The sequence below is a fragment of the Neolamprologus brichardi genome, chromosome 8 (assembly GCF_056152115.1).
Source record: "Neolamprologus brichardi isolate AB-2024 chromosome 8, ASM5615211v1, whole genome shotgun sequence".
In the NCBI taxonomy this organism is placed as follows: domain Eukaryota; kingdom Metazoa; phylum Chordata; class Actinopteri; order Cichliformes; family Cichlidae; genus Neolamprologus; species Neolamprologus brichardi.
Window position 1 is genome coordinate 21,622,571 of NC_142111.1, and position 27,789 is coordinate 21,650,359.

Genomic DNA, 27,789 nt, shown 5'->3' on the forward strand with positions numbered 1-27,789 from the left:
GATTTTATTGATTAACAAAATAAGATCTTGATTAGGTTTCAACTGCAATAGACCAATAAATCCAACTGGTGTGACATTTATGTGCACATGTAGTCTCTGCTTGCAATCATAAATCCAGTGTCAAAGTTCAACCCGATCTGTTTTACCTTTAACAGTGTCATGCTTCCACTTCAAACAAACACATAGCAAAGAGGGAGAGGAAAAGAGGACAGGTTTATTTAAAGAATGTGGGCTAAATTCATAAAGATTTTTTAGGGGGAAAAGGAAAAGTGAAAACTGTTGTAACTCTCCCAGGTGTGTTGTCTGCTTATGCAGGGCTGCAAGAGCCAGATAAGGCAGGTCGAGCCTTGCTCTGTGCAGAGGAGTTCTCACACCTGTGTGCAGTTTAAGGTGCTAATGACTGCAGGTGGGCAGGCTGTACATTAGTGGTGTTGCTTGCTTCAGCTGTTTTTTCTCCAGGGGATGAGCCAGCTCAGCCTGGTCCCCAACTACTGCCGCTAATCCCACCAGGTAACTTTTAATGAACCTATTCCCTTCATCTCACTGCCTGACAAAATTAACTCATTCGCACAAGAAAACCTGTTAGAAGATCAGCACTGTGTTCCTTGTTTTAAGTGAATTGGCAAAGCTAGGTGTGGCGATTGTTTGTCAGACATGTGTTCTGTACACACAGATAAAAGTTTCAGTGAATTAATTGGTATCCTTCATGCTGTTTGATGTTTCATTTCACCATTACTGGCTGTAACCTGATGATAAGATGAGCAAATGTGAGGTGGTGTTTCCTTTTATCTAATCTTTCCTGATTTCAACACTATGCAATACACCTTGTACTGTCTTTTGAGGGGAAAAAGTGCTGTGTGACAATATTCAAGGTTAACTTATGGGATTTAAACACATGAAAGAATCAAAATTGAGCTTGATAAACAGGAGATAAGAATAGTGCCCTTTCATCAAGTGCAACCTCTCGGACTTCCCAGTGTACACGCATAAGTTTTATCTATTTGGACAGAAATCAAAGAAATTTTGTGGTTGAAAGGTAGTTTAATAAATTGCACAATGTACACTTTAATACAAGACAGGTTTTGATCTCTGTGATCTTTTTTTTTTTTTTATCAGCAGAGGTGATGGTGGTCAAGGTTCAAAGGTTTTGAAGTGTCATGCTCATTCATTTTTATGGGTTCTTATTCTCTGTGTTGCCCTTCAGAGCAGACGAAGAAGATCTGCTGTGAGCACATGCCACGCACCTCTAAGGACCAGCAGCAGGTAGGAGAACCTGTCGCTATTTCTAATTGTGCTGGTTAATTTCTAAACTATCATTAATTTTAGGACCTGTTCTTAAAAATCTCATTATAAATGTGTCAATAGATTTGTTGCACAAAAGGTAAAATATGTTTAAATCCACCTGCTTGACTGTTCAGTTGTCTTAATTAACATCTTTACCTAAGTGCAGTTCAGCAGTTTGTCACGACGGTCAAGAAACCTTCCTATGCTTAAAGTAAAATGGCCATTAAAGCATGGATTTATGTTCTTCTCATGTTAGGTGTTTGTAAATATTCTGCAGCACTTACAGCCCGTACAGTGTAAAGACAGTAATTCTCTCTTGACCTTTTTATGGGTTGGGCTCTAACTTGAGTGACTAGAATAACTTGCACAATTCATGTTGACTTTGAACTTGATTTATGGGGACAATATCGAGAGCAGTGTGAAGGAGCCCAGATGCATCACAATGATGTTTAGTTTAGCTTAGCTTTTAAAGAAACTTGACTTGCATTTGATCGAATAGTAAAGACCTGGAGGTCTAAATCTTTATAAATCCACAACATTGTTCTGTATCCCTGCAGACTCTCCACCATGGACTTCATCTTCCACTTCCTGTTCTCCCCACTCCCAACCCCTATAATTGTCTCCTTGTTCTCTTTGGCCGCTGCCACCCTATTTTACCTGAACACTCGACCAAGTCCCATCCGGTCCCCCACTGACCTCAACTGCCAAACTATGGGTATCAAGGTAAAAGTCAGAAAACTGTCAGATATTGTCAAATACGACTGTTAAATTGGTGCATAATCTGCTACAGAATGTCACAGTGTCTGTTTGAAATCCTTAGGATGGTGCAAGAAAGTCTGCTTTGTTGGAGGATAACAACAACCTGATGTCATATTACTGCAAAGATGCAAAGACACTCTATGAGGTTTTTCAGAGGGGTCTGAAGGTTTCAGGTAATATCACTGAATTTGTTACATGCATCTTTTACAAAACAAATCCCAATGTTGCCTGGCTTTCATTTGAGGTTTAATGAGCATGTTTTCAGTCTGCCTTGATAAAGCTGGGTGGTAGAAATGGCAAAGGTTACAATGTTATCAGTTCATGTTATCCACGGTTCTGGTTATCTTATTTTGGATATGGATTAAAACCTGATAACATACAAAATGATTTAATTAACCGAAGACCTAAGAAAGTTCTCCAGTCTTAAAGTTGGCATCTACCTGTCCCTTATACTTGGTGGTTAATTTATTCTGAATTTAACTCCTCTGTACAAGTTCTTCAGATAGGAACAGTAATTCCACTTGGGTGTGACCCTTTTGTGGGTGTGGTCTTAGTCAAAATCCAAAAAGAACTCAAAGTTCTTTTAAATAAATAAATAAATAACATGATCAAACCTCAATCTGACTTAACTTCCATATGTATGCTGCAGGTTTAAGCTAAACACTCTTCTGGTAGCAATGAATATGCAGAGTATGTGTGATGTGTGTGGATGGTGAAAATGTACCATTTGTAAGGAATAAAAGCAACAAACAGTTGTATAGGCTTTGCTGTTCATACTTCAACTGTATAAATCCAAACATGTTAATTTCAAACACCGATACCCTTTATAAACATTAATAGGCATAACTGTTTACAATAATGTGTACAACTATATATAGATGTATAGATAAATTAAAAAAATAATAATTTTAAAAAGTCAAAAATTGGTACCAAAAAAGGTGCATGTAAATTTAAGCGTTCATGTGAAGTTCACTGGAATAAAAGGGGCTGACTACTGTGTCGGCAGCCCAATGCTTTTGGCCACGCCCTCTTCTCAACAACGCTGACAGGCGTCTTAATTGCGGAAGAGTGACGTAGAGCGAGGCTTTGCTAAAGAGGAAATCGCAATAAACCAAATTACAAGTCAGGCTCATAAGTGGGATAACTCTTGTGCTGAACATGGCATAAAGCATTTACGCTCTGTTTAACAAGACAGTTTTTCCATGCAGGAAAAATGCTTCTAAAGGAAAACTCAGAAACTAGATGCTGCTTCTCCCAGCTGAGAAATGGTCCTAAAGCAAACAAGTGAAAATGGAAAACTTCTTGAGTATATGCATAAACTAGTTAACTCTTATATTGATTGCATTCCTTTAAGCACCTTGACAGTGTTGTGAAGCTCACGTTAAATCTCTTGTTGTTCCAGTTAATGGACCATGTTTGGGCTACAGAAAACCAGGAAGACCATACCAGTGGCTGAAGTACCGACAGGTAAAAGGATCAGCATCTATCAACATCTGGGGGGAAAACATTAACACCGGTTGTGAATTTCAGTTCATACTCACCCCCCTCCCCCTTTTCCTCCCCCCCTCTCCAAAAGGTGTCTGACAGAGCAGAGCACCTGGGATCTGGGCTTATTCATAGGGGTTTGAAGCCAAACTCCAACACTTTTGTTGGTATCTTTGCTCAGAACAGACCTGAGGTCAGTGAAGTTTAGATTTTTTTTATTTTATTTTTTATTTTTTGTCTTTTCAATGTGATCAACATGCTGCAAATGTCTTACTGTTTCATTGGTCACTTGCAGTGGATTATTGGTGAAATGGCGTGTTACACCTATTCAATGGTAGTTGTTCCCCTGTACGACACGCTGGGTCCTGAGGCTCTTGTGTTTATTATCGACCGAGGTAATTGAGTTTCTCTTTGAATCCAATTCTGCTAATTAGAGCTGGGTGGAAGTCCGGTATCTCCCTGATCCCTACAGGGATCTGTGGCTTTCCATTAATCTTTTCTTTTCCAATGTGCTCCTTCAAACATATTTTGCTTTTGATTTTCTGATTTAGCTCTGGAAAATTTATTAAGTGACATTAGATTGAGGCATTTGATTGTCTCAAATTGTACTGGTTTCAATTTGAACAATAGCCTTCTAATTTAATGCGAGTCCAGCTGATGTTGTCCTCTGTTTCAGCTGAGCTTTCCACAGTGCTTTGTGACAATCAAAAGAAAGCAGAAACACTCCTGCAGAATCGGGAGAAGGGCCAGACTCCAGTCCTCAAAACCATCATCATTATGGACTCTTTCAACTCCGAGTTGGTCGAGCGAGGAACAAAGTGTGGTGTGAACATTGCATCCTTGGAGGAAATGGAGGTAATGCACGCTGAGCACAAATAGTGGTTACAGATGAGTCATTGCTTTTGTTTTCTCCTCGCTTGGGAACGAACATTTAAGATCTGTACTGAAACTGCTAGAAGACATTCAGCATTATTGAAAACATGCTTTGTTTTTATTCTCCAGGCACTGGGGAAAACCAATCCTCAAAAGCCAATCGTAAGTTTCTGATACAGCCATGTAATGAAATTCATTTGAGTCTTAAAAACGTTGCACACTGTTCTGATGAACTGATTTCATGTTCAGCCACCAAAGCCAGAGGACCTCAGCATTGTTTGTTTCACCAGCGGCACAACAGGTAATGGTTTTACTTAAGAATATCAAAGTCATTTCCTGCAGGAATTAAATCATTTAGGAAACTTAAACTTGATGAAGGTTAAATCCAAATTTAATATAACAAGACAAAGTGGCAATGATGAAGGCAATAATTAACCATAATATTGAAAGGATGGCAAACTTTGGAAGGATTGCTATAAAATAATTTTGCACCAAATTTGGTGACTCACTGGACTTCCCATGAGTACAAACACGAAGTTAACACTTGTGGTTTGAAGCAAAATGCGTTGACAGCTTTGATGGAACCTTTTTAACCCCTTTTTATGAATATTATGTCTCTACCAGGAAGAAATGAGGCATTTATTATCCTGACTAATCAACAATTTGCAACATCAAATGTTTTCTAAATGTACATATCTCCTTAGCCTGCAGCCAGCCTGTATATTTGACACATAATTATATTTGCTGGGGGGGGGTGTTTTGTTTTTCGGGGGGACCTGCACCTAATGAATTACCCATTAAAATGAATCAAATCCCTAGAAATGTTTTGCCAAACTGTCTTTAGGAAATGTGTCTTGGTATCATGATGGAAGCATGTAAGGAAAACATGTTCTTCCTGGCCTATTATTCAAAGCAGTTGTGAAGGAAACGGTGTGAAAACATTTTGGGAGAAGTGGATGGCACTACGTTTGATATTTAGGCTTTTATGGGTAAATCATTGTACTCATTTGTCAGGAAATCCCAAGGGAGCAATGCTGACCCATGAGAACGTGGTCGCCGATGCTGCAGGTGTACTCAAAACCATTGAGGTACATGAAAAGTGGAGTGGTTTTTGATTTATATATATTTTTTTCTTTCCCCATTCTAAATGTTGGGGTGAAAAACTCGTGTAATGAGCGAAAATTAGTGCTAACAGAGCTTGTGTGTAAATGCAGGCATCGATGATTCCAAACACCCAGGATGTCGCCATTTCATTCCTGCCATTGGCACACATGTTTGAGAGAATCGTGCAGGTAAAGTCCAGACTTGATCATCATTCAAAGTTCTCTTTAGGTGTGCTAACTTTTTTGTATTTTGCAGACGGTGATGTTTGGTGCTGGAGCTAAGGTGGGATTCTTCCAGGGTGACATCAGACTGCTGCCAGATGACATGAAGACACTGCAGCCCACCCTCTTTCCAGTTGTGCCTCGACTTCTCAACCGTATCTATGACAAGGTGGGTGTATGTGTGTGTAAGCTGAACGGCTCACATTCCTTTTAAATATACTACAAAGAGTTAACACAACACAACTCCAGTTTCATTGATATAAAGTGCACAAATTTTCTTTTTGACTCTTAGGTTCAGAGCGGAGCCACTACACCTTTCAAGAAATGGTTATTGAACTTTGCAGTGGAGAGGAAATATGCCGAGGTGAAGGATGGCATCATCAGGAAGAACAGCGTATGGGACAAGCTCATCTTCAACAAAGTCCAGGTACTGCTTCTGTTTGAATAGCTGTAGTTCTCAAGGGACACACACCTAATAAAAACACAAGCAGCAGAGTAAATTACTTGTGTGCACTCATGGCCACTTAAGTACAGCTGTACTTAATTTAAGTCAAACATCTGATGAGCCAGTCACATGGCAGCAGCCGTGCATTTATGTTCAAAGTTCAAACTGATGATCTTTAAGGGGAAGGAAGGCGTTTTTTAAAAAAATCTATGAACGTGACATAATTCTTAGTGTCAGACAAGACTGCTCTTAGTATTTCAGAAACTGCAGAAATGCTGGGATCCTTTTTTTTCCCCCTCCCCCCCCCCCCACACTGCCATCTTTGGGATGTAAATGACCCCAAAGCGCTTTACAGTACATTCAGTCATTCACACACTGGTGATGGCAAGCTACCTTGTAGCCACAGCTGCCCTGCCCACAGATTAGTGGCTGACCTGCTCTGCCACCTGAGCTACAGCCACCCCATTGTACACATTTTCCAGCAGAATAACACACAATGTCATAAAGCACAAATCATCTCAAACTGAACATGACGGTGGATTCACAGATGTCAAAAATATCCCAATCCATACACCTTTGGGATGTCGAAGAGGATATCATGGATGTGCGACTAATCTGCAGCGAGCCTGTGACAGTTATGCCAATATTGACCATAATCTTGACTAGACTGTATGGCATAAAGAATTAAGCAGAAGGGGATCCAACCCAGTACTAGCAAGGTCAAGTCACTGACTGCATGTTGAATTGTCAGTGGGTAATTGACTGTGCAAAAAGGGTGCATGGTTCATGAGGAAATGGTGATATTTTGGGATTTTGCATTCACGGGGAGGACCCCCTGATCATCTTCTAGTTAATGTAACCTTCCCCTTAAATATTCAAAAGCTGCAATGCATTCACTAAAGGTATATGTGCTCAACCTTTCTTTTAGGAGTCTCTAGGGGGGCGTGTGAGGGTCATGGTGACTGGCGCAGCACCCATATCTCCCTCTGTTCTCAAATTTCTCAGAGCTGCTCTGGGTTGCCAGGTAATAAGCACTTTAATCCTGTGTGTGTGTAGTTTGTATTCAGATTTCTATGACTCAGGTAGTCTCTTGATATTGAAATGTACCATAAGATGGTAGACTTTCAAGGGCTTTGGTACATGTTTTCCTGTAAACATGCACATCTTTTTAAAATAACAACATTAAAAGTTGAATTAGGTCCAAGAACAGGAGGTTCCACAATGGCATCTTACAGATTTAAGATTGTGACTACAATGTTCACTTTTATTGGTCCCCTTAGATCTTTGAGGGGTATGGTCAGACGGAGTGCACAGCCAGCTGCACGTTCACCATGCCATGTGATGCCACTGCAGGTACATGGCACAGAAGCATGCTGAGTTTATCATCACTTCCCACTTCTCACTGACATTTTGTGTTTAAATGTTATTTTCATCTTAAACATTTGGTTTTGTTTTTTGTTCCTCGTCCTATAGGTCATGTTGGGGTGCCGTTGCCTTGCAATTTTGTGAAGTTGGTGGATGTTGAAGATATGAACTACTTTGCTTCAAATGGTGAAGGAGAGGTAGGTTTGTTGGAATTCAGACAGTGAGGCTTTGGGATATTTAAACCTGCTGCAAGAGCAGTTTAATCTGAAGTACTGAGGTAAGTTCAGTTATTTAACCACGCATGTTCTTAAAGAGTAAATAAGAGTTTTTTGTTTTTGTTTTGTTTTTAAACATCATCACTTGTCTCAAAAGTAAATAGACTAAGTTGTAGCCTATAGTTAACCGTATAGTTCTGCATCTGTTTTCTCCATGAATTAAAACAGGTGGGTGGGCAATAGTTTACTTTGAACTGGTTTGTTTGGTTGTTTGTCTTTTAAAGGTAAAGGTGATTAAATGCATGGATGGGTTAATAGAAAATAAAAAAAATGAATGTTGTACTGTAATTTCATTTTTTTTTTTTTTTTTCTTCCAGGTCTGTATCAAGGGCAACAATGTGTTCAAGGGGTACTTAAAAGATCCAGAGAGGACTGCAGAGGCCTTGGATGAAGAGGGTTGGCTCCACACTGGAGATGTTGGGAAATGGCTTCCGGTAAATAGTCAGGCCATTTTTAAGTCTGACTGAAAGTACGACCACATGCTTTCCTTCCATTTACCCATCATATAGAACACAAAGTAAAGTTTAGTAGAAATTAATGAGGTGGAATCAGAGTTTAAGAGCTCAAAGGCTCTTATAAGTGAGCTACTAAATTAGTTTCTAGATTCTAAATTCTTTTCACTGCCTGCCCTGGAAGACATGGCGGTTACACTGCCTGACAAGAATGTAGGGGATTTGAGGTTCTGCCATTTAAAAGGATCAGACTGACCTTGAGGTGCTTGTTCTCTTGCATGTTAAGTTTAGTGAAGACATCCAGCAACTCATTTATCTGTCAACTAAATGTAAATCTTCAGCAAGAGATGGCTGGCTTTTGAAAGTCCTGGGGATTTAAGGGGAAAGTTGGATCTGTTTTAATATGGGGAGGGGGGAAATTGTTTTTGGGTAAAATTAAATCGAACAACATACAAGCTCCTTCACTTTAGAAGTACTGGTGAACAGAATGTGTTTTTGTTTTTTGTTTTTTTTCCTGCAGGCTGTAGCTTTTGGAGTGTTACTGGTTTTCAAGGAACTCTTACCAAGAAAACCAACATGACTTCCATTTAAAAATGTTTACTTGAAGCTCAGGAACAATGCTTTCCCAGATGTGGACCATTATTTTAATGAGATGTAGGGACACACAACAGTTCAAACCATGCTCCCATTCTCTGATCTGGCCTGTTTTTGGTTTGTGGTAGAGTGGAGTTCTCAAGATTATTGACCGCAAGAAGAACATCTTCAAGCTGGCTCAAGGAGAGTACATCGCACCAGAGAAGATTGAGAATGTGTATGTACGCAGTGCACCAGTGGCACAAGTGTTTGTGCATGGAGACAGTCTACAGGTAAATCTTTGGGCACCTTTGCTATGTATACACAGTGGATAAAATTCACCTAGACTACACTGCCTTCTTTGTCTCTAGTCTTGCTTGGTTGCTGTTGTGGTCCCTGATCCTGAAGTCCTGCCAGGTTTTGCTAAAAATCTTGGCTTCCATGGTTCCATTGAAGAACTCTGCAAGATCCCTGTAATGTTTTTGTCTCTTGCAAGTTTTGTAACACAATCGTATAAACTTGAAATGACTTGCTGAAAATTTTTTATTTGTCTTTGTCTGCAGGAAGTTAAGAGAGCCATTATTTCAGACCTGACCAAACTAGGAAAAGAAGCAGGACTCAAGTCTTTTGAGCAGGTGATGACTCATCCTTTTATTGCGAAAATGAAACGGCTGTGTAATGTCTCGGGCTGTCCACATTATCAACACCTTTTTGGAGGTTTTCTGCACTTCTCAGTAATCTGGCTTTTATCACCCTCTAATAGTTAAAATGTGCAAAATCAGCTAATTCTTCTCATGTGCCCCAAAATGTCATTTTTCATTATTATTATTATTATTATTATTATTATTAGCCTGTTAATCTTTGGTTTACAATATATGCCATAACTTGAGAAATGTAACATTAATTTGCTTTCTATCATGGCTAACATTTTCCATTTTACTAACTCATGCAGGTTAAAGATGTGCACCTCCATCCTGAGCAATTCACCATTGAGAACGGCCTGTTAACCCCCACCCTTAAAGCCAAGCGGGCTGAGCTCAAAAACCTCTTCCAGTGTCAGATTGACCAACTGTATGCTAAAATCCAGTAACCTGAATAAACAACTTAAGACAAATAAGACTAGTTCTTTTCCATCATCTGTCAAACTTTATAGAATGGTGACTTAAACATTGGTTTTAATGGTTTGTTTTTGTTTTTTTTTTTCTCTTCCTTTTTTAAACAACATTGAAGAGCACTGAAATGATGCGGTTTTGTTGGCACCAGTTCACTTACGTTATAGCTCAAGTGAATTATCGAGTTCCAGTTAAAGGTTGAAAGGTCACCTAAGTAGAGGAAATGGGTTTGATGAACTTGGTACAATCTAATAAGAATAAACTGGGGGGGGGGGGATGCATTATGGAAAGTGAACTGAAAACAAAAGCAAAACAAGCAGCACATTTTGATGCAGCTGCTGTCTGACTCTGAGGCCTGTTTGTTTTTGGTCCCCAGGACTTCATATCAAGTTTGATTACAGATGAACATTTCTGCTGTGGCTCAACACCGCCCTCATGTGTTGTTTTCAAACATAGCAGGAACAAGCATGTTTCATGCTAAAACAGCTGTATTAAAGGGCAATCAAGTGAATCATTTCCAGTCTATACATCACAGCTTTCAAGTGTTCAGCACTAAGAAACACTGATTTCAGCATTAAAACGTAAGGTAGGCAGAACACTGACACTAAGTTCACAGCTAACTTAGATCTAATTTCTTGCGAGAGTGGAAGCTGTGCTTTTGCATTTCAATTTTTATTGAACCCCTCTGTGGATGTATGCCAAGATAAAATCTGAATTTGTGTATATTTTGACTGACTTGTAAACATGGTTGCCAGATAAGCTTAGCACAGAAAGGGGGAGAACAGGAAGTAAAAAGGCTCTTGGAACCCTTTACTCGTTTTAAGATGTTCAGTATTAAAAACCAGTATATTTTCCTGCTCCAGTAATACTTTCCACACTCTCCTACCCAAACTATCATCCTCTCCACTCTTTTAACTCTCCCCCCTTTCTTGTATACAATTCTCTTCCTCATTGACTCCCTCCTACCTTCTCTTCTCTTGTTTTCCTCCTCTTCTACGCCCTTCTATTCTGTACCTCTTTCATACTCACTATTTTTTTTTTTTAACTTTCTTTCACCTCCATCTCCCTCTTCTTTGTCTTCCTTCATTTTTTCACTTCAGACTGTTTCTTCGCTCTTGAGGACAAAGGGCGAGGATGTACCCCTCTCTACCTACCACCAAAGAGATGTTTTCAGGTTGTAGGTGGGTTTCAACCTGAAAGCAGAAATATTACATTTCTAATGTGATCAAATGTTAAACACTGACCTAATTGTGACCCAAGATGCCTTTATTGGTCTGCTCCATATGAAAAGGTCATGCTGTGAGGAAGTATTTACCTGCAGGAATCTGGAAATTATACAGAGGGAATGAGAGGCTTGAAAAATCAATTTTGTTAAACATCAGTCGAGAGGTTTGAGGTAACGGGCACCAATGTTTAAATAAAGAATTATTGAATTTACTTTGCATATTTTTTTTTCTTTTTGTTCAAAGTCAATTTAATCATTTGCTTTTATTTTATTCTGAAATGAAATAGACTAATCCTTTCTCAGGCGACTATAAAAGAATAAAAACAAAGCGCAGCATGTGTCTGCAGGTATTTATCGTACGTCTCAATCAGTGATTGACACATTGTTTTCAAAACAGCCTTTGCAGTGCTAATGTAGGTCCAAAAAAGCTTGAATAGTTTTTTGTTGTTCTTTAAGCAAACTGTTACACTGTGCAGAACCATCAGGGTGAAACTATTAATGTAGCTTCCACACGTTATGTAAAAACTTCTGTTTTTATTCTAATGACTTGGCAGCAGTTACATGTTTGCATTCACACTGACTATTAATCCTTCTGTGTCTAAATCTTTGTTCCATGCATTATCTTATGTAAACTTTTTGATGAGCAGGGTCTCAACACATTATGAAATCCTCACATAAAACTGGTATGTCAGGAGTGCTGATGTGCTTTTACAAACCTTGGTGGTAGAAATGCCAGCAAATCTATTCTGACTGAAAGTTTCAGTTCCTGAAAAAACATGATCGCATTAATTTGGATCATACTGATCTCTTATCTTTTCAAGCCCGGAGTTTATTTCCACTAATTCCTCTTCCTGGTGCAAGAAACTTCCCCATAAGGAATCATGTTGAGACAAAGAGTCTGGTTCTTTTAAGGTTTTTATAATATATTTTATATTTTTATGTAGTCATATGTTTAATTGTTTGAGCAGTTTGCTTGTTTGTCCTTTTAAAACCATTAATTTGAAAAATTCTATTATAGCAACACAAATTTTGAAATGGTCACTAATTTAGAAGATGGCCCATCATATTCACCTATTTCTTTTTTTCCCTATCAATGAAAGAGCTTGATCACTGGCTCCATATTTCTATTTTTCAATAAGAAAGGGAGACTGACTTTAGTTATTTATAATTTAGCTCCTTATTTTGTGCGTGTGGCTGTGTGATTTCCTTCATGGATCTTTATTCTAGAAAATATTTGGCTGATTGAAAAATAATGAACACTTTAAACATAAAACACCAGAATTTATTAATATAATGTACAACAATGTGCACCTACATAAATAAAATAAAATAAAATAGAATGATTGAATGAACAACCCAATGGGCTTTGAATGGGCTTTCCTATATTTTATACAAATACATTTGATAAGTATCATCCTTTATTTGATTTTAAAAAAAAAATCACTTTAACTTAATTTATTTCCACATTTCTGGCATCTCTGAATACATATACTGAATATTAGTCCTAAAATAATATATATGCGAGTTTTCCAAACGTGTATTCACTGATATTATCGCCTGCGCCATATTTTTTACCAGCCATAATACAGCAAGCTAAGATACTACAAATGATTATGGTGGTAATGCTGCCCCCTTGTGTCGGGACTCCTTCTGCGTCGTCTGAGCGTAACTGCAGGCTGCATCTGCATACCGCTCCGCCGCCGCACCTGGACTTTTTACCGTTTCCGAAGAACTTACACCGCCCCCTTCCTGCTCCCTGACCACTTTAGAGACTCCTTGGGGCTGCACGTTTAGTGAGAAAGTGAATCTGTAAGCAAATGTCACCTCTTTTTAAGCGACTATTTGGATTCAGGGTGATTTTGTTGTAAATAAACTTACCTGTGAACCGGATCAGCTGCGCTACACACCTTCTTCAATATGGCTTCTTCCGCTACAGGTGATCACGAAGATCAGGTAAGTGAACTTTTTAAGTTGCCCCGCTGCTTAAAACAACTTCACAGCACAATGGAGGGGGATTTAGCACCTTGTTGGACCTGTTGTCGTTTGTTTAGACTGTATTTGCAAATGCAAAGAACGTGTTGTTTACTCACAAAGCACAACTCCTTCACTGTTGATTTAAAGTTTTATTTTCCTCAAAAGGAAAGTGGAAAAAAAACCAACAACAGCCATAAATCAAGCGAGGTGTTGCATCACGTATCTAAGAATTCCTTTGATATCCAAATAGTTGGTTAAACTCCTGGTTTAAGAGTTAATCCGTATCGGTAACACATGCCTTCCTTGTGTTGACAGTGCTGATACGATTCCATGAAATTATTACTAATGCTTAGTCATCACTTTTGTCCTGCTATCCTCTCACATTTCATGTTAGATATGCAAAGGAGCTGCAAATATTGCAAAAAAGGTGACCGGAAACCCGTTACTACTTGAAACGATAGTGTGAATTAATCCCTATTTCGAAAATATGACGTGACTTGCAAAGTATTTTCTTGTAAAGCTCAGGGAAGTACAGTTTGCACAGATACCGTGACCCTTTTCATGCCTTTATACACTTGGTGTTTCACCCCAAGAAACGATAAGGACTGAATTAAAACTATATTAAATGTATATGTTTTTTATTATTTCATTTTTATGTAGAGTATCGCGATACTGCACATTTTAGTGGTTCATGCAGACTATGGTGTAAAAATATTCTCATATTCTTTATCTATAATTACTAGAGATGCACTGATACATCGACCTATGGCATATATAATAATATTTATCTGTTATGTAATGTAAATTTTGCACAAGTTCAATATATACATTAAAATGTGTAATTGAGGTGTAAAAATATTTTGAATAACATTGGATATTTATTCAAAATAAGGGTTTTACACACATTATTTTGAGTTGCTTGATACAACTATGTTGTTAGAGCGGGAAAATGTGTGTGTTGGGATAGTGAAATGATGGGTTCTGTAGAGCAGTGGCAAAACTTGAAAACTGGAAATGGAGACTCTTTGCAACCAGTGGTTGCCAAGGTCGCTAGACCCATCTGTCAACCACTTGCCAGTCCACTGGAAAATAAACAGTTTTTCTTGCTTTTTGAGGGGCAGTCAACAACCACCTGTGCTACTGGAGTCTTATCTACTTGACCCTAAACTGTCACCATGATTGACAAAATGGGCAAAATGGCAGACAAGTTGAAGCCAAGTCAAGAGGTTAGTGGTCACGTGACAGTAAAAAGGCCACATTGTTATTCTAAACCCCACTGCTGCTGCAGAATTTCACTGTTGGTGCATCACATATTACAGACAGATGACAAGCTGAAGAAAAGAGCAACATAGTGTCTTTCTAAGGTGTAGGTAATTTGTGCTTTGCAACGTGTGCCGCAGACAATGCTGAGAGTTTTGTAAACAGCAGACATCAAACTTCTCTGCTAGACAACCTATGTTATGACATAATCTCTGAATTACTCCAGACATTGTTTTCTGTATCAGGTTCATTGTCAGATCGTAGAGGACAACATAGCTGCTGATGAAGTTGCATAAGTGCACACTTGAGGTGATCGTGTCTGCAAATGCGTTCTGCCTCAGACTGTGTGAGGTTCCAAACCCTGACCCAGTGGAGGAATGTGTTTTGCATCAGACAGAGTAATTAACAGGCTTCTACGTGTCCCTCTTATCAGTACGGACATAGTTACTAACCCGGCACAACTGATCTGCAAATATCATAAATATGTCTGTTAGTGCAAGAGTCTGAGCTTTACTTTGACTTGCGTGTGCTCGATTGAGACTCTTTTAGTCTCTCTTCATATACATGTTAGGTGTCTTTCCCATCTCAGGGCTTAAGGTGTCACATTCGAAAGGTGACCACTGAGGAGCTACATAAAGTATCAACACTATACTGATGTTTATGGTCAATTTTGGCAGATGGCATACACAACCTTAATGGACTGCATTGTTTTGTTGTTGAAGAAAATTATGCTGGCTCCTTAGAAAGATGTTATTTTTATCAGACTTGAATATTTCATTATAAGGAAGTGAGATATGCAAGTTTAAATGCTGACACTGTTGTAAAGCATGACCTCAAACTGGATTTTCATAACATTTTGAACACTGTTAAAGAACAACAACATAAAAACACTTCAATAATCTAGTTGCATTAGTTGCACCTTGCTAGTAATGGGTTCGACCTCGTTTTGCCTTCACAACTTCACATCTACCAGCCTCTCTCCTGATACTTGCTCTATGATGATTTTGGTTCTGGATTTTATTCCGTCTTACCCTTTTTTTTTTTTAAATTGACATTTTAGAATCACTATACAATACCATCAACTTCAGCTATCTGTCAGTACATATATTTTTGTCTTTTTTTTCTATATTTAAACAACTAAAATATCCATACAATAAGAATGAAAGAAAAAGAAGAAAAGAAAAAGAAGCAAAACAGGAAACAACAAACAAAATAAATAAAAAATACATAAGGAAAAAGAAAAAGGAAAGAAAAATAAATAAATAAATGTAGGGAGTGTGTTTTTGTTTCCATTAATGTAACTAATATTTCCTCTAGTCTTCTAGTAGTTAACAAAGTCAAAATCTAAAGCAAAAGCAAAAACTGGCCTGCGTTTTTTAATGTAGTCCATCCATTTGCGTCTTGCCCTTCTAGTTGTCTTGTAACCTGAAGGCTATCGACCAGTCTTGTTTGAGCAGTCTTTGGTGGCATGGAGGCTAACAGTCAACATTGTGGGATGGCATAACCAAAGGATATCGTCTAATAATAGTTAAACCATTATTTAAAATAAATAACTAAATAAATGTATGTAAACTGATAAAATCTGACCTGCTGACAGAAACAGAAATCAACCTTGGTTCAAACACCTTTTCAGAAACAGGATTTTACAAACTTAAAACATGAATAAAATCTTACATGTTTTTAAATGATCATAGTATTATGGAGTGGTAAATTCATGAATGCATTTTAAAGGAATTCACTGAGATTTGACCTTAACCCCTACTGAAAATATGTGCATGGCCTTTTATTTACATATGTATTATATTATTCAGTTCTACTCATGTCCTTTGTACATTTTCAAATATTTGCCAACATTTCTGTGAAATACTGGAAATAGTAAAGCCTTTTTTAGCTCTACCAGCTCTCTTCTTTCCATTGATTTCTTTGTGCATTTGTCTTTGCGGTGCCACCTATCTGTCCATTAATGTTGGACCACAGATTGTGATGGGAAATAGAAGGCTGTTCAGTTTTGTGAGTGGTGCTAGTAATAACTGCCTGTTGCCAAGGGGCAGGAGGTTTATTGTGGCAGAACAAACAATGTGAGACTACACCTATGTCGTGCTCAATAGCAAATGGACAACGTGGTGATTACCCTGCAGCTGCAGCCTGCAGAGCTGTGTGTGTACTGGGCGGTCTGATGAGATGAAAAGACTGGCAGTGGTGATATTACTGTCGTCTGTCTCACAACCGGCTTTATCGGCTAATGCTAGATTTTTTAGTCCAATGACACCAATGAGACTTGATTAAATTTCTGATTGCTGTGTTTGAGTTATTTCTGTTTGAAAAATAGTAGTTATAATTTCCTGCAGCTTGTGGAGGGAAAAAAATCTGATTGAAGAAGCTAGAGGAGGTGGCTAGGAAGAGGTCGGTCTTGGCTTCTCTGCTTAGGCTGCTGCTCTCCCCCAAATAATCTCAAGAAAATGGATGGATGGAATTAAAATAATAAAAATTATTTGGTATTTTAATGTTAATATTGACAACAAATTGGAGCAACAGTGAAGCGAAGTGACAGAAACTTGTGTAAAATGTTTCTTTGGCTACATACAGCAATTACTTCCTCAGACATAAACCTGTAAAATTAATATATTTTTTGTCAAAGCTACAGAGATGTGCAAAAGAGCCACATGCCACTGTGGAGGTTTGAGGTTCCTGGACTTTTCATTTAAACAATAAGCCTTAAATCATCATCACTGTTCTTTTGTGAATCTGAATAGGTCCTTGTTTAATAAAGGCATTTAGTTTGTTGACCGGATTTTCAGCAGTCCTCTGAAAGCCTAAGTTAGAAGAAGTTAGAAGAAGGTAATGCTTAAAATTTGTGAAGTGGTAAGACATTAAAGCACATTAATGTTTTACCACTCCACTAATATTAAGGATTTTTAGTCTCTATTAGAAGCTTATTAACATCAAATTATTAATATTGTCTCTTTATTAATGTAAAAATATTTTTACTAAGGAATCCAAGTGCTAGTAAATGTACATTTTAAGCTTAAAGCAACCATGTAACAATCATGTAAAACTTTATTTTAGATGTATTAATGCAGGGGTGTCCAACTCCAGGCTTCGAGATCTGGTGTCCTGCAGGTTTTAGATGTGTCCTTGATCCATCACAGCTGATTTAAATGGCTAAATAACCTCCTCAACGTTTCTTGAAGTTCTTCAGAGGCCTGGTAATGAAATAATCATGTGATTCAGGTGTGTTGACCCTGGGTGATATCTAAAACCATCAGGACACCCCTGGAAACCCCTGTATTAATACATACGCAATGCAACATTCAAGTTGCATATCCATCTTCCTATCCATTAAGTGATACATATTGAGAACCATAATACAAAGTCATACAAAAAATGATTTAATTATGATGCTTGTTACTTTTTACATTGGCTCAGGCCAACACACCTTTGGGTGCCTCCAAAAACGGTAAAAAACACACCCCTAAACTAAGAAATCTCAGAGGATATATGAAATTCCTCTGAAATAATTTCCCTAAATCGACTAATCTGTTGACTGAATAGGCAGTTATTGTGGAAGAATTAGTGTTTCCTCATCCCAAGACCACAGCTTTCCATAGTCTTTCAGTCTTTCAACAGCGTTCCCACGTTCATATGAAATTAATCAACAGCAAAGCGCAAATTCTTCACTGAGCAAACTGCTAAACATTAACAGACTCAACCTCGGTATGTGAAAGGATATAATTAAGTTAGTTTTGTATTGTTGTCAAACAAAACAGGAAATTTTAAAATATTACTCTGAATTTTATAAAATGATTCCTGTCTTTTCTTTTAAATAAACTCCATACATGCACATAATCAGTCTTGTATTTAATGATTAATAGCACCAGTGAAAGGTCATGAGACCAGTAAAGGTTAACTTAGTCATTGTACACATTTTTGTTCAATTTATTCTGCACGAGTCCTTTCGTATGTCTGATTATAATGAGAAACTTAAGCTGACTCAGCTTGCTGCAGGGGAGGGAGTGAGCTTACCGAATCGCTTTCTCTGGCTTTCAGAGCTGGGTATTGTAATGAAACAAGTAAACATGACCTCAGTTGTGGTGAGGTAATGTCAAGTCATTGAATAAGTGTGTGTTTATCTATTAGTAGTTTGTGTTACCACACTGCAGTTATGTTTAAATACTTGCTTCAAACACAAGCCTCAAACATATCGATGGATTTATGTCGATTTAGTGGCAAGTTTTATTTACACTTCAATGTGAATGACTAACGGCTAATCTTTGTGCGTACATATGAATTCTGAGCTTGCTTTTATGTATGTGTGTGTTTGTGTGCAAATCTGTGACTAGCTGAGCCAGATACATAGCAGGTCACAAAGAAACAAACCAGAGACTGTGAAACTTGAATAGTAGTCATTCAGAATCACAGATGGAAGGAAAGATGCCAGTGTATGAATCCTGGTGGGTTTGTCAAGCCGCATTTGTCCCTAACTTTGAAGGAACTGAGGGGTTGTATGAAAAATGAAAGTAAATGCACAATAATTTTGAAGTGGTTCTTGCCAAAAACACAAAACATGGGGAGAGGAAACAAAAATTCACTATTCTTACCTGTGTCTCTTTCCTAAAAATACCAATTAAGAGCAAAAAGGTGTAAAAAAAAAATCCAAAAATTAAATATTCATATAAGAAGAAAAGTCTAACTTTTGCTCTTCCTTTATTATTACCAATCTTTTTTCCCCTCAGCACACCAAAACCAGATAAACTGCAGCAGTTCTCTCTTACAGCAACCTGATAAAATAAAATTATGTAAAAAAAATCCCCAAATTTGCTATAGGTACTATTATACTCCTGTGCTATTCATCCACTAGGAGACAGATTAAAATGTAATCATTCCTGCATGTAAACAGATGCTTAAACAAATCTTCCTTCTTACCTGCTTTTCCACACTAAACAGGCACCATAGCGACACTCCTGAAGGTTACAATATTTGATTGTTCACTGACCTTTTCGGCTGCTGCTTAGCTTTGTGTTTATTTCTAAAGGTGTTCCAGAAAAGCACCCGTCTGATTGGTTTGTTGAAAAGAGAATTAATAGTAATGACTGAGGCCTCTGGTGATGTAAAGTGTGCTGGAAATAAAAAAAAAAGCTATGTAAATATACTCGTCTATTTTATGTACCAACACTGTAACATGTGCATGACTAAATGCAATAAATAGATACGGGTATGATCCTGATCCACAAAGTCCTGCCCAACTTTGGCAGTGTGGGTGAAAAGTACAAGTTGGAGCAGCTCATGTTGGTGCCTCTCTACAGTCTCATTTCCAGCAATGAGATCAAAGATGTTGCTGTCATGGACATGCAAGGCTGCGTCAACAGCTCAAAACTGGTATGCTGTCAGCATCATGCTAACAGCATACCAGTTTTGCCAGTAACTCGGCTTCTGTCAACTTCAGTCAGACGCGGCATGGCGGTACTGATGAGTGTTATTCATATACTGTTATTTTTGTATTCTGAGACTTCTGGCTTGGGAATGCAGTAAACTGAAGCAATTCTTCAGTCTAATTTGTTTGCGGGAAGCAAATTCTCAATTCCTCTATTCACTAAAGCATCCAACCAGAGCTGAAAACTACTCACAGGAGACATTTGGGTATTGTAGTAGATGAAAAGGATCTATTGAAAAATTGATTTAAGTTCATCTCTTAAAAAAAAAGTTCTAATTTGTTTTGATGTACACAAATCCTTCTCTAAGGAAAGAAAGTATGTTGATGTCCTCACTGTTATTTTTCTAATTCAGAATCCTGTGAGAGATGCATGGGTCACTTTCCCTGTTTGGAAAGTGACTCATGAATCACAATCATTCAAGATTTCCAAGAATACTTTTTTGTTCTATCAATATCATGTATGACAATTTTTACAGCAGCATTTTCATACTGTTTTACAAAAACTGTCACGTGGCTCTGGTATACAGTAAAATTAATGTTATAACGCTGTACATTAAATCACTGGACCTTCCTGGAGCCTAAAATTAAAAATCTATTACAATCGATAGCAGAACAGAAAGTTTAATTTTCTACAGCATGGATATGGACATTATTCACTTATTTCAAGTGCAAACTCCATCCAGGACAGAAAAAACTGCATTTTGCTTCTAACAGAACTTTGGCTCTTTGCAAGCATCTGCACAGACAGTGCGTTGGTTTCCATCTTTGCTTTGTGTTTTTATGATTTTATGTGTGTCATTATTAGAGATAACAATTTGTGTAGCCTCTAGGTTTGTATTGTTAAATCATAATTATGACACAGTGCATTTCAAGTCATGTTACGCACAAAAACATCAAAGTAACATAACAAGCAGTGTAACAAATGAATTTCTCCTGGATGTATTTAAGTAACCTACTGCATTACTTTTAAGAAAAGTGTTCAGTGTAATATGTGTATTTGTCAGGATCCTGGGTCCCAGCGTTTTTAGTTCTTTGTGATTCTTGTATTTTGTACTCGTGAGATTTATTCTATGGTTTCTAGTTTTGATCCTTTGCCCTTCATGTTTCTTCGTGCCCCCTCTCTTCTGTGTACGTCTGTGTCTTTGCATGTTTGAGTTTCTTGTTTTCTGTCACTCTGTATTGTGAATTATATTCTCATGGTTGGTCTTTTGTTGCTCCCTCGAGTCTAGTTTCTTGTGTTCCATGCTTAGTATTTCCCTCTGTGTATTTTGGTTCTTAGAGTCCTCAGCTTTATGGTTTATGTCTCTGTGTTTCTTAGTTGCTGTCTCCACCGTGTCAAGTTCGCTTCTCTGTGTTATACTTCCTGTTTTACTTTGAAGGTCCGGCTCTTATGTGAATGTGTCCTGCTTTGCTTCCTTGTCTCTGATTTCTCCCAGCTGTGCCCTCCTTCTGTGTCTCCTTCCCCTCGTTACTTCCCAGTGTATTTAAACCCTGTGTTTCTCTGAGTCAGTGTCGCGTCGTCCCTCTTGCTGTGTGGATCTCCCTGTGTCTCCCTGTATGTTTAGTTTGTTATTTCCCAGTTTAGGTTAGTTTGCTTTGTATACTCGTTTTTCCCGTGCCAGCAATTAAAGCTGTGGTTTTGAGTTCATCTCTTGTGTCTGAGTCCTGCCTTTTGAGTCCTCATCTCCTGCCTGCCACACAGCGCTTCCTGACAGTATTAGATTTGATCACAACTAGAGGGGAAATACCTCCAACGTGCAGAAACATTTGACCACTCAGCATGCAATGAATTTGCACAAATGTAATGCCTTTAATATGCTGCGATGGTTGGGACTCTCAAAGCAGAGCCAATTGCAACCTAATGAAATCTGATAAGGGAACTGATAAGGAATCAACTGATAAAGAGATCAAAACTGGAATTGAAATCACTAAATTCTTATCAATTCCCATCCATAGTCTTAATCTGTAGCATTAAGCATCACAAACAAAGCTTGTATTCTGCTGGCACCTATAAAATGCGGACACGAGGTTATAAAAGTGCAATACACATTAACCTGGTTTATTCCGTTCGGTTCACTCCAAAGCACAAAGAACTTTAAATGTTAAACATTGACAAAATTAAAAGAAAAAAGTGTTCTCATTTTAAACAGATGTGTTTACATGCTGCAGCATGTTGTGCATGCTTAAAATGCAGAGTTTCAAAAGTTCTCCGCTCTGTTTTGATTTTATGGTGCTAAAGATTAAAAAACAACCCGCAATAAAACAGCAAAACAACTATTATCGGTTTGTAACTAACAGCGTCAGAATGCATGCAGTGGCAGAGAAAAGATCGGTTACTGTCTGAACATCTGCACATAGAAAGAAAGGGTGAAGGAATGAATGCATACCAGTGTAGTAGCAGTAAATACTAACAGACAGATTTCTCAAACACTCACTCACTCAGAGACACTACATGCAGGCTCATTGCACTGACTGACACCAGAGTCTTATGCAGCAGAGACTGAGTGCTTCTGTTATATGTATCTGAATTGGCGAACATGTGACAGCTGCCCCTCTGTCACATGTGTCTGAAGAGAACGTGGGTGCTTGGTCACTGAATGTCAGTGATTTCCATCCAGGAATTGTGATGTGAGGTATGATGTAATCGTTTGTACAAATATAGGTGGATGGAAGTATTTGGGATAACAGTCACGTAAAAAATCATTTGATTGAACTGATTTAGCAATGTAAATTTAAAATGATTAGAATTTATTTTACATTTACACTTATTTATCTATACATCCATCCATTTTCTGGCTCTTATGTATGTCTCAGCATGACTTAAAAGATCCAAATTCATAAACTATTAGAGGCTTCAAAATACTCCGTACCATCCAGAAGAGTTTCAGCTTGATGAAAGAATAATGATGAAATAATATTTGTCATTGGATGTACATAAAAAACTGAAGTATGGGCCAGGGGAAAGCAGCTGAGTGGTCAGGATCCAGCTCTGCTCTTGCTCCCGTGCCGCTCGCTGGTCTTGGCGATGAGACCATTTTAGGCGTGGAACCATGTCCTTTTCTCTGCCATCGGTATTGTGTGAGCGCGCCGAGTCTCGAGACAAAGACGAATTGTAAATCAGGGGAGGATGGAAAGTCTCTCTTTGTGGCTTGTGTTTGTGTGTCTGCTCTTTCTCAATAGTTGTGTCTGTTTGTGTGTGTGTGAGAGAAGGATTCCTTCTCTTCTGTAAATGAGGCTCTTTTACTTTACAGTTGTTCATTGACCTTTTTTTATGTGATGCTTAACTTAGTTTTTTCATGCATCTTCCAGAAAAGCACACGTCTGATTGGTTGATAAAACAGAAAGAATAACACCTTGAATAAACAATTCCTATATTCTCTGTAGCCTTGTGTTGTAATATGTGGCAGCTTGTAAGGGTGTTAAAAACTGGCCTAAGAAGTTGTGTAAATATTTGAACATGAGGGAGAAGTTTAGCCACTGCTGACTCCTCTATAAAAAGTTCCCATCACTCTTGGAAAATTATAAAATTGCACAACTCAGTCCCCTTATTTTTGATGTAGTCATTTTATGCTCATGCTGTGAGGTTTTAGTAATAATACACTTCTCCTTATTGGTCCCTGCCAGGGTTGCTTCTAGGATGATTGGTTGCTACCAGACTACCTAACATAGCAATGTATACAACAAGTACTTTGATTGGTCCTCAGAATAGAAGCATCAACATGCAAATCATAAACCAGGCACACTGAGGGAAAGCGATTTCTTCTAGAAAGAATATGTAAGACTCTGGCTTGTTTTGGCCATCTTATAGTGTTAATGATGCCCTGCAAGCTGTGTCCCTTCAGTCACATTAATTATTAGTTATTGTTAATCCCTGGCTTTCTTCCACCCTGTGTCTTTTTACCTGTCTTCCTCCAATCACCCCAACCGGTCGTGGAAGATGGCCTCCCCTCCGTGAGCCTGGTTCTGCTGAAGGTTTCTTTCTGTTTAAAGGGAGTTTTTCCTTCCCACTGTCGTCTAAGCGCTTTCTGTTAGCAGGGTCATATGATTGTTGGGTTTTTCTGTTTTCTTTGTATTATTGTAGGGTCTTTACCTTACAATATAAAGTGCCTTGAGACAACTGTGGTTTCAATTTGATGCTATATAAATGAAATTGAATTGAACTGAATTGGAAAGTTGTTTGTTTTTGTTTTGTTTTTTCAGAAAAGCCCTACTCAGTAGAAGATTAGAGCTAGAGCAGATTCTGTAACCTGGTGGAGAATAAAGAAAATGTGAAAGTTACTAGATGAGGAACTGTGTTTTATAATGAGCTGAATATTAGTTTAATGTTTAAGCTGAATTAGTTTACTATCTCCAGTTCAAACCACAAGGCTTGATGACTCAGAGAAAGGGGCTCAAATCTTTTGTGTTTGTATGATAAAAGTGAATTGAGACAGCAACAGATACGATGATGGTCGTACCAAAATGTATTTTCAAAGCCCAGAGATGTTCACCTAATAAAAGTCTCAGAGTTTTATGGTGTTGTCATTGAGAACTCCTTACACATTGGTGTTGTTGCCATGGGGATCTATCTTTTGCTGTGGCATTGCCTTGGCAACCACGTGTGAACCCGGACTAATTTCCTCATTGCTGGTCATCATCAAGATTCCCTTCAAAGATATAATTAATATGCAGCATGTGTCACTGATAGTTTGTATGGGAGACAGCTGAAATAAAGTCAGCCTATTTATTCCGTTCTTAATTTGAACATTAAAGGGGTCTGTATGGTCCAACGAGTAGTGTTAAGCTACTGTTTTCTTTGTAGATACACAAAAGTGAGGAGAAGAAGTTAAATGTAAAGATTATAGTTGCAAAAATAGATGGTAGAGGAGGTAAGAGTGATGGAACAATGGAGATGAAAGACAAGAAAAGCAGATACAGGAACAGCTGTTAAGCTTACAGGAAAGACAGGTACTTGATATGAGAGAAATAAAGAATGGAGGAGGATTTCTTTTCACTGGAACTGTTTACATGAAACATTGATCGTTATCAGGTTGCTGTGGTTGGGCTGACATTCCTAACTGTCGAGCAAACGAAACCGGTGAAAGCACAAAGGCAAGTTGTGCCTGTGTTAGGTTGTTCCTTACATTTAATATCTCTGCTTGGACAAATTTCTGTGTATGGAGACCACAGTAACTGGAGCAAAACCTCTATGTGCTGTACATTGTTGTGCTTTGTAAGCTAAGACATTAACTACAAATTGAGTTTTGTTCTTTTTTAATTACTTGAGCTCTCTGTTTTTTAAAAATGGATTTCACAATCTACAATTCACAGTTGCAACAAGTTTCCACCTGTGCTTTTGGCATTAATTTTTTTTAAACTTTGGGCTGAGGGTGAAACAGCATATGAATCAGGTACTAGTGTGTACAGTAAGTACATGTGGCGGGAAAAGTGTGTGCATAAATTTTATCACAATTCCACAATATTTTTAGAAATACTGTATTATAATTTTAATGTATTAAGCCACAAGAGGACATGCTTTGCTGAGCTCAGTGATCAGTGAAAAAATTGCAATTAGAAGTTTTACATTTTAATTAGTAAACTGTTTATTATAAGGTGAAAATGACTTGGATAGTTGACAGACAAAGCTAGCACTAGCCAGACTCCAACTTGTTTAGCAAGTCTGACTCATAATTCACTGTGATAGATAAATTTAGTAGTAAATACACTTAAAAACAAGCCGTAGTTGCAGGAGACACTGCACAGTTGACTCCTTTGCATGAATTTGTGTACAGCTGAACACTAAGCAAACCAAAATGTCATGTTACTCAAAGTGTTCATGCCTCTAAAATGGATAATTGAAGACAAATTGATAAAACAATGATGTAGTGAACTGGGAAACCAGAACATTCTAGTGTATGAGTATTGTGGGCAACTTAGGAGTTGTGTTGACTTCATTTTTAAAAGGCCCGGGGATTGCTGCTTAAACGTTAGAAGGAGACATGGAGCTGAAACAGCCTGAATTTAAAGCGGAGCCAGAATTCTGCAGCAGCTAACATGATGGTAGAAGTATAGTTTCCATTTAAACAAACAAAAAAAACTTTTTAAAACTACACTTTCTGAGACTTCGACATGCAGTTTAAATGTACAGATAACAACTGAACTTTATGTTAATGTAGACAATGCTTTGGGTCAAGAGACTCTCTCTTGGAAGGACTTTGGTTGCTCAATAATTCACTTTAGCTAAACTTGTTGAGGTTCTCTTTGCCTGTTGCCATATAAATAAAATTCAAATGAAAATCAAATGAAAGCCATTGTTCACAGAAAATAGAGCGCTTGAATGTAGCTTAGTGTCATGTGTGATAGTAGATTTCCTTGCAACAATAAAGCTTATCCATACAGAAAATCCAAAGCAGGAAAAGTGCTTAGAACCAATAAAGTAACCACCATCAAACTTTACAGCATCACTTTTGCATGTGGTTTAGGATAGATGTTAGCTTTAGTTTCCATGCTGATGAACATGCAGTGGGGCAATCTTATATTTGTATATTTGTATTTCATGTCACTGTTATCTGCTGTCACCTCCACCTGCCTGAATCTAGTGCACACACGTAGCCAGATTAGTGGTATCAAGGTCTTTTGTTGTTTTTGTGATGAAAGTTGCATCTCAAGTTTCTGAGGAATGTGTCAACATTTACTTTGTTTATTGTTGCCTACTTTTGAAACAGAAAAAGGGGATTTTCTCATTAAGTTTTTATGACAGTTGAGAATCAAACCCACGGATGCTGCCAATGCCACAGGTACAGTTTATACCTATCTAAAGGACTTTTATCCTCTATCAAGATTTATGATTTACTTGTTGTGATAAAGGAGTGTTATGTGTTAACACCCACTCAGACAAGCAAACACAAGCCCGCCATATGCTTTTGAATCATTTGGTACTGTCAGGTATTTTAGGCACAGCGTGAATCATTTTAGATTATGAGGAAACTTTTTATCACCATGCAGGGCTGCAAACATGAGAATCCCATAAACGCAAGTTGCAGCATGATGAATAAAAGTCTTATTGTAAGCTTGTCAGTATGACAGTATAACAGGAATGTTTCCCCTTCCACCTAAACATTTCCTTTGCTTATTGTTACCTAATTTTGATGTTTCCATATTAATGCATGGGTGCCAAGCTTGGCACCTAAAATCTTTGCTCTCACTGGATAATTGTCTTAACTGGACATTGTGCAAAAATGAGTTCAGAGAAATGACAGGCAGTAAAATTTTGGGTGGCCGGGAGTTGAACTGAGCTGCTGAGGGTGTTTTTGCTCATGAGGTATGCGTCCTGAACACTTGGCTGCCAGATTCCTGCAAACAGCCTGAATTTCCAACTAAATGGAAACTTGAATCTTCTGCTTCATATACACTTTGAATGGTCTTTGCAATGAAACAGGGACGTCTTGCAACTAGTTGTTTTTTTGTTTAATTATTATATTTAAAATAAATCCAATAAGGCAGAGGGAGTAAATGCAATTCCAGGAACTTGTAACAAACTTTTTTTTATTGTTCTGATAAGTTTTCTGAGATTTTTAAACCAATATAACTTAAATAAGCAATTGTGTTGTTTGAATCTTATTTTTTAATTTTATTTCAATGAATAGATATAATATCTCATAAGTAAATGCTGGGTAGCAGAATGAATCAAATGCAGAGACTACAGAGTGCAGAGAAAAACACAGTAAACCACAATATAACTTTATTAAGTGCTACTAACATATTGGATCTATTTTTGCCTTCAGAACTGCCATAATTCTTTGAGGTATATATTCAACAAGGTGCTGAAAATGTTCCTTAAAGGTTTTGGCAGATATTAACATGATAGCGTCACACAGTTGAGGCAGCTTTATCAGGAGCACAATCATGATATCCATCTCCTGTTTCGCCACATACCAAAGTTGGCCTATTAGATTGAGATCTGGCACCTGCG

At 37.9% G+C, this 27,789-nt stretch overlaps 2 protein-coding genes across 2 annotated transcripts in view; both read left to right on the forward strand.

Annotated features, from left to right (window-relative positions):
- Positions 1–1,841: 1,841 nt before the first annotated feature.
- acsl5 (acyl-CoA synthetase long chain family member 5) lies at positions 1,842–9,926 on the forward strand. The gene is made up of 20 exons (XM_006793150.2): positions 1,842–2,007; positions 2,105–2,216; positions 3,446–3,510; positions 3,620–3,721; positions 3,824–3,923; positions 4,205–4,383; positions 4,531–4,563; positions 4,651–4,702; positions 5,416–5,489; positions 5,616–5,693; positions 5,761–5,895; positions 6,019–6,153; positions 7,100–7,195; positions 7,452–7,524; positions 7,645–7,733; positions 8,129–8,245; positions 8,986–9,129; positions 9,208–9,309; positions 9,400–9,471; positions 9,789–9,926. Exons 1-20 carry the CDS (start codon positions 1,852–1,854, stop codon positions 9,924–9,926), a joined length of 2,052 nt encoding a protein of 683 aa, XP_006793213.2. The 5' UTR covers positions 1,842–1,851.
- A 3,022-nt stretch (positions 9,927–12,948) lies between these two features.
- LOC102779841 (ankyrin-3-like) overlaps positions 12,949–27,789 on the forward strand; it is a 184,301-nt gene continuing 169,460 nt past the window's right edge. Inside the window, exon 1 of the mRNA XM_087844839.1 lies at positions 12,949–13,126. Coding sequence (XP_087700965.1) covers positions 13,091–13,126 — 36 coding nt within the window. The 5' untranslated portion in view covers positions 12,949–13,090. The remainder of the gene's footprint in view (positions 13,127–27,789) is intronic.

Excerpts from the sequence above, each read along its gene's own strand:
- acsl5 (XM_006793150.2), top strand. The coding sequence starts at position 1,852 with ATGGACTTCATCTTCCACTTCCTGTTCTCCCCACTCCCAACCCCTATA. Across the intron at positions 3,722-3,823 it reads TTGCTCAGAACAGACCTGAG|TGGATTATTGGTGAAATGGC; the intron begins GTCAGTGAAGTT and ends GGTCACTTGCAG. Across the intron at positions 5,694-5,760 it reads TGTTTGAGAGAATCGTGCAG|ACGGTGATGTTTGGTGCTGG; the intron begins GTAAAGTCCAGA and ends TGTATTTTGCAG.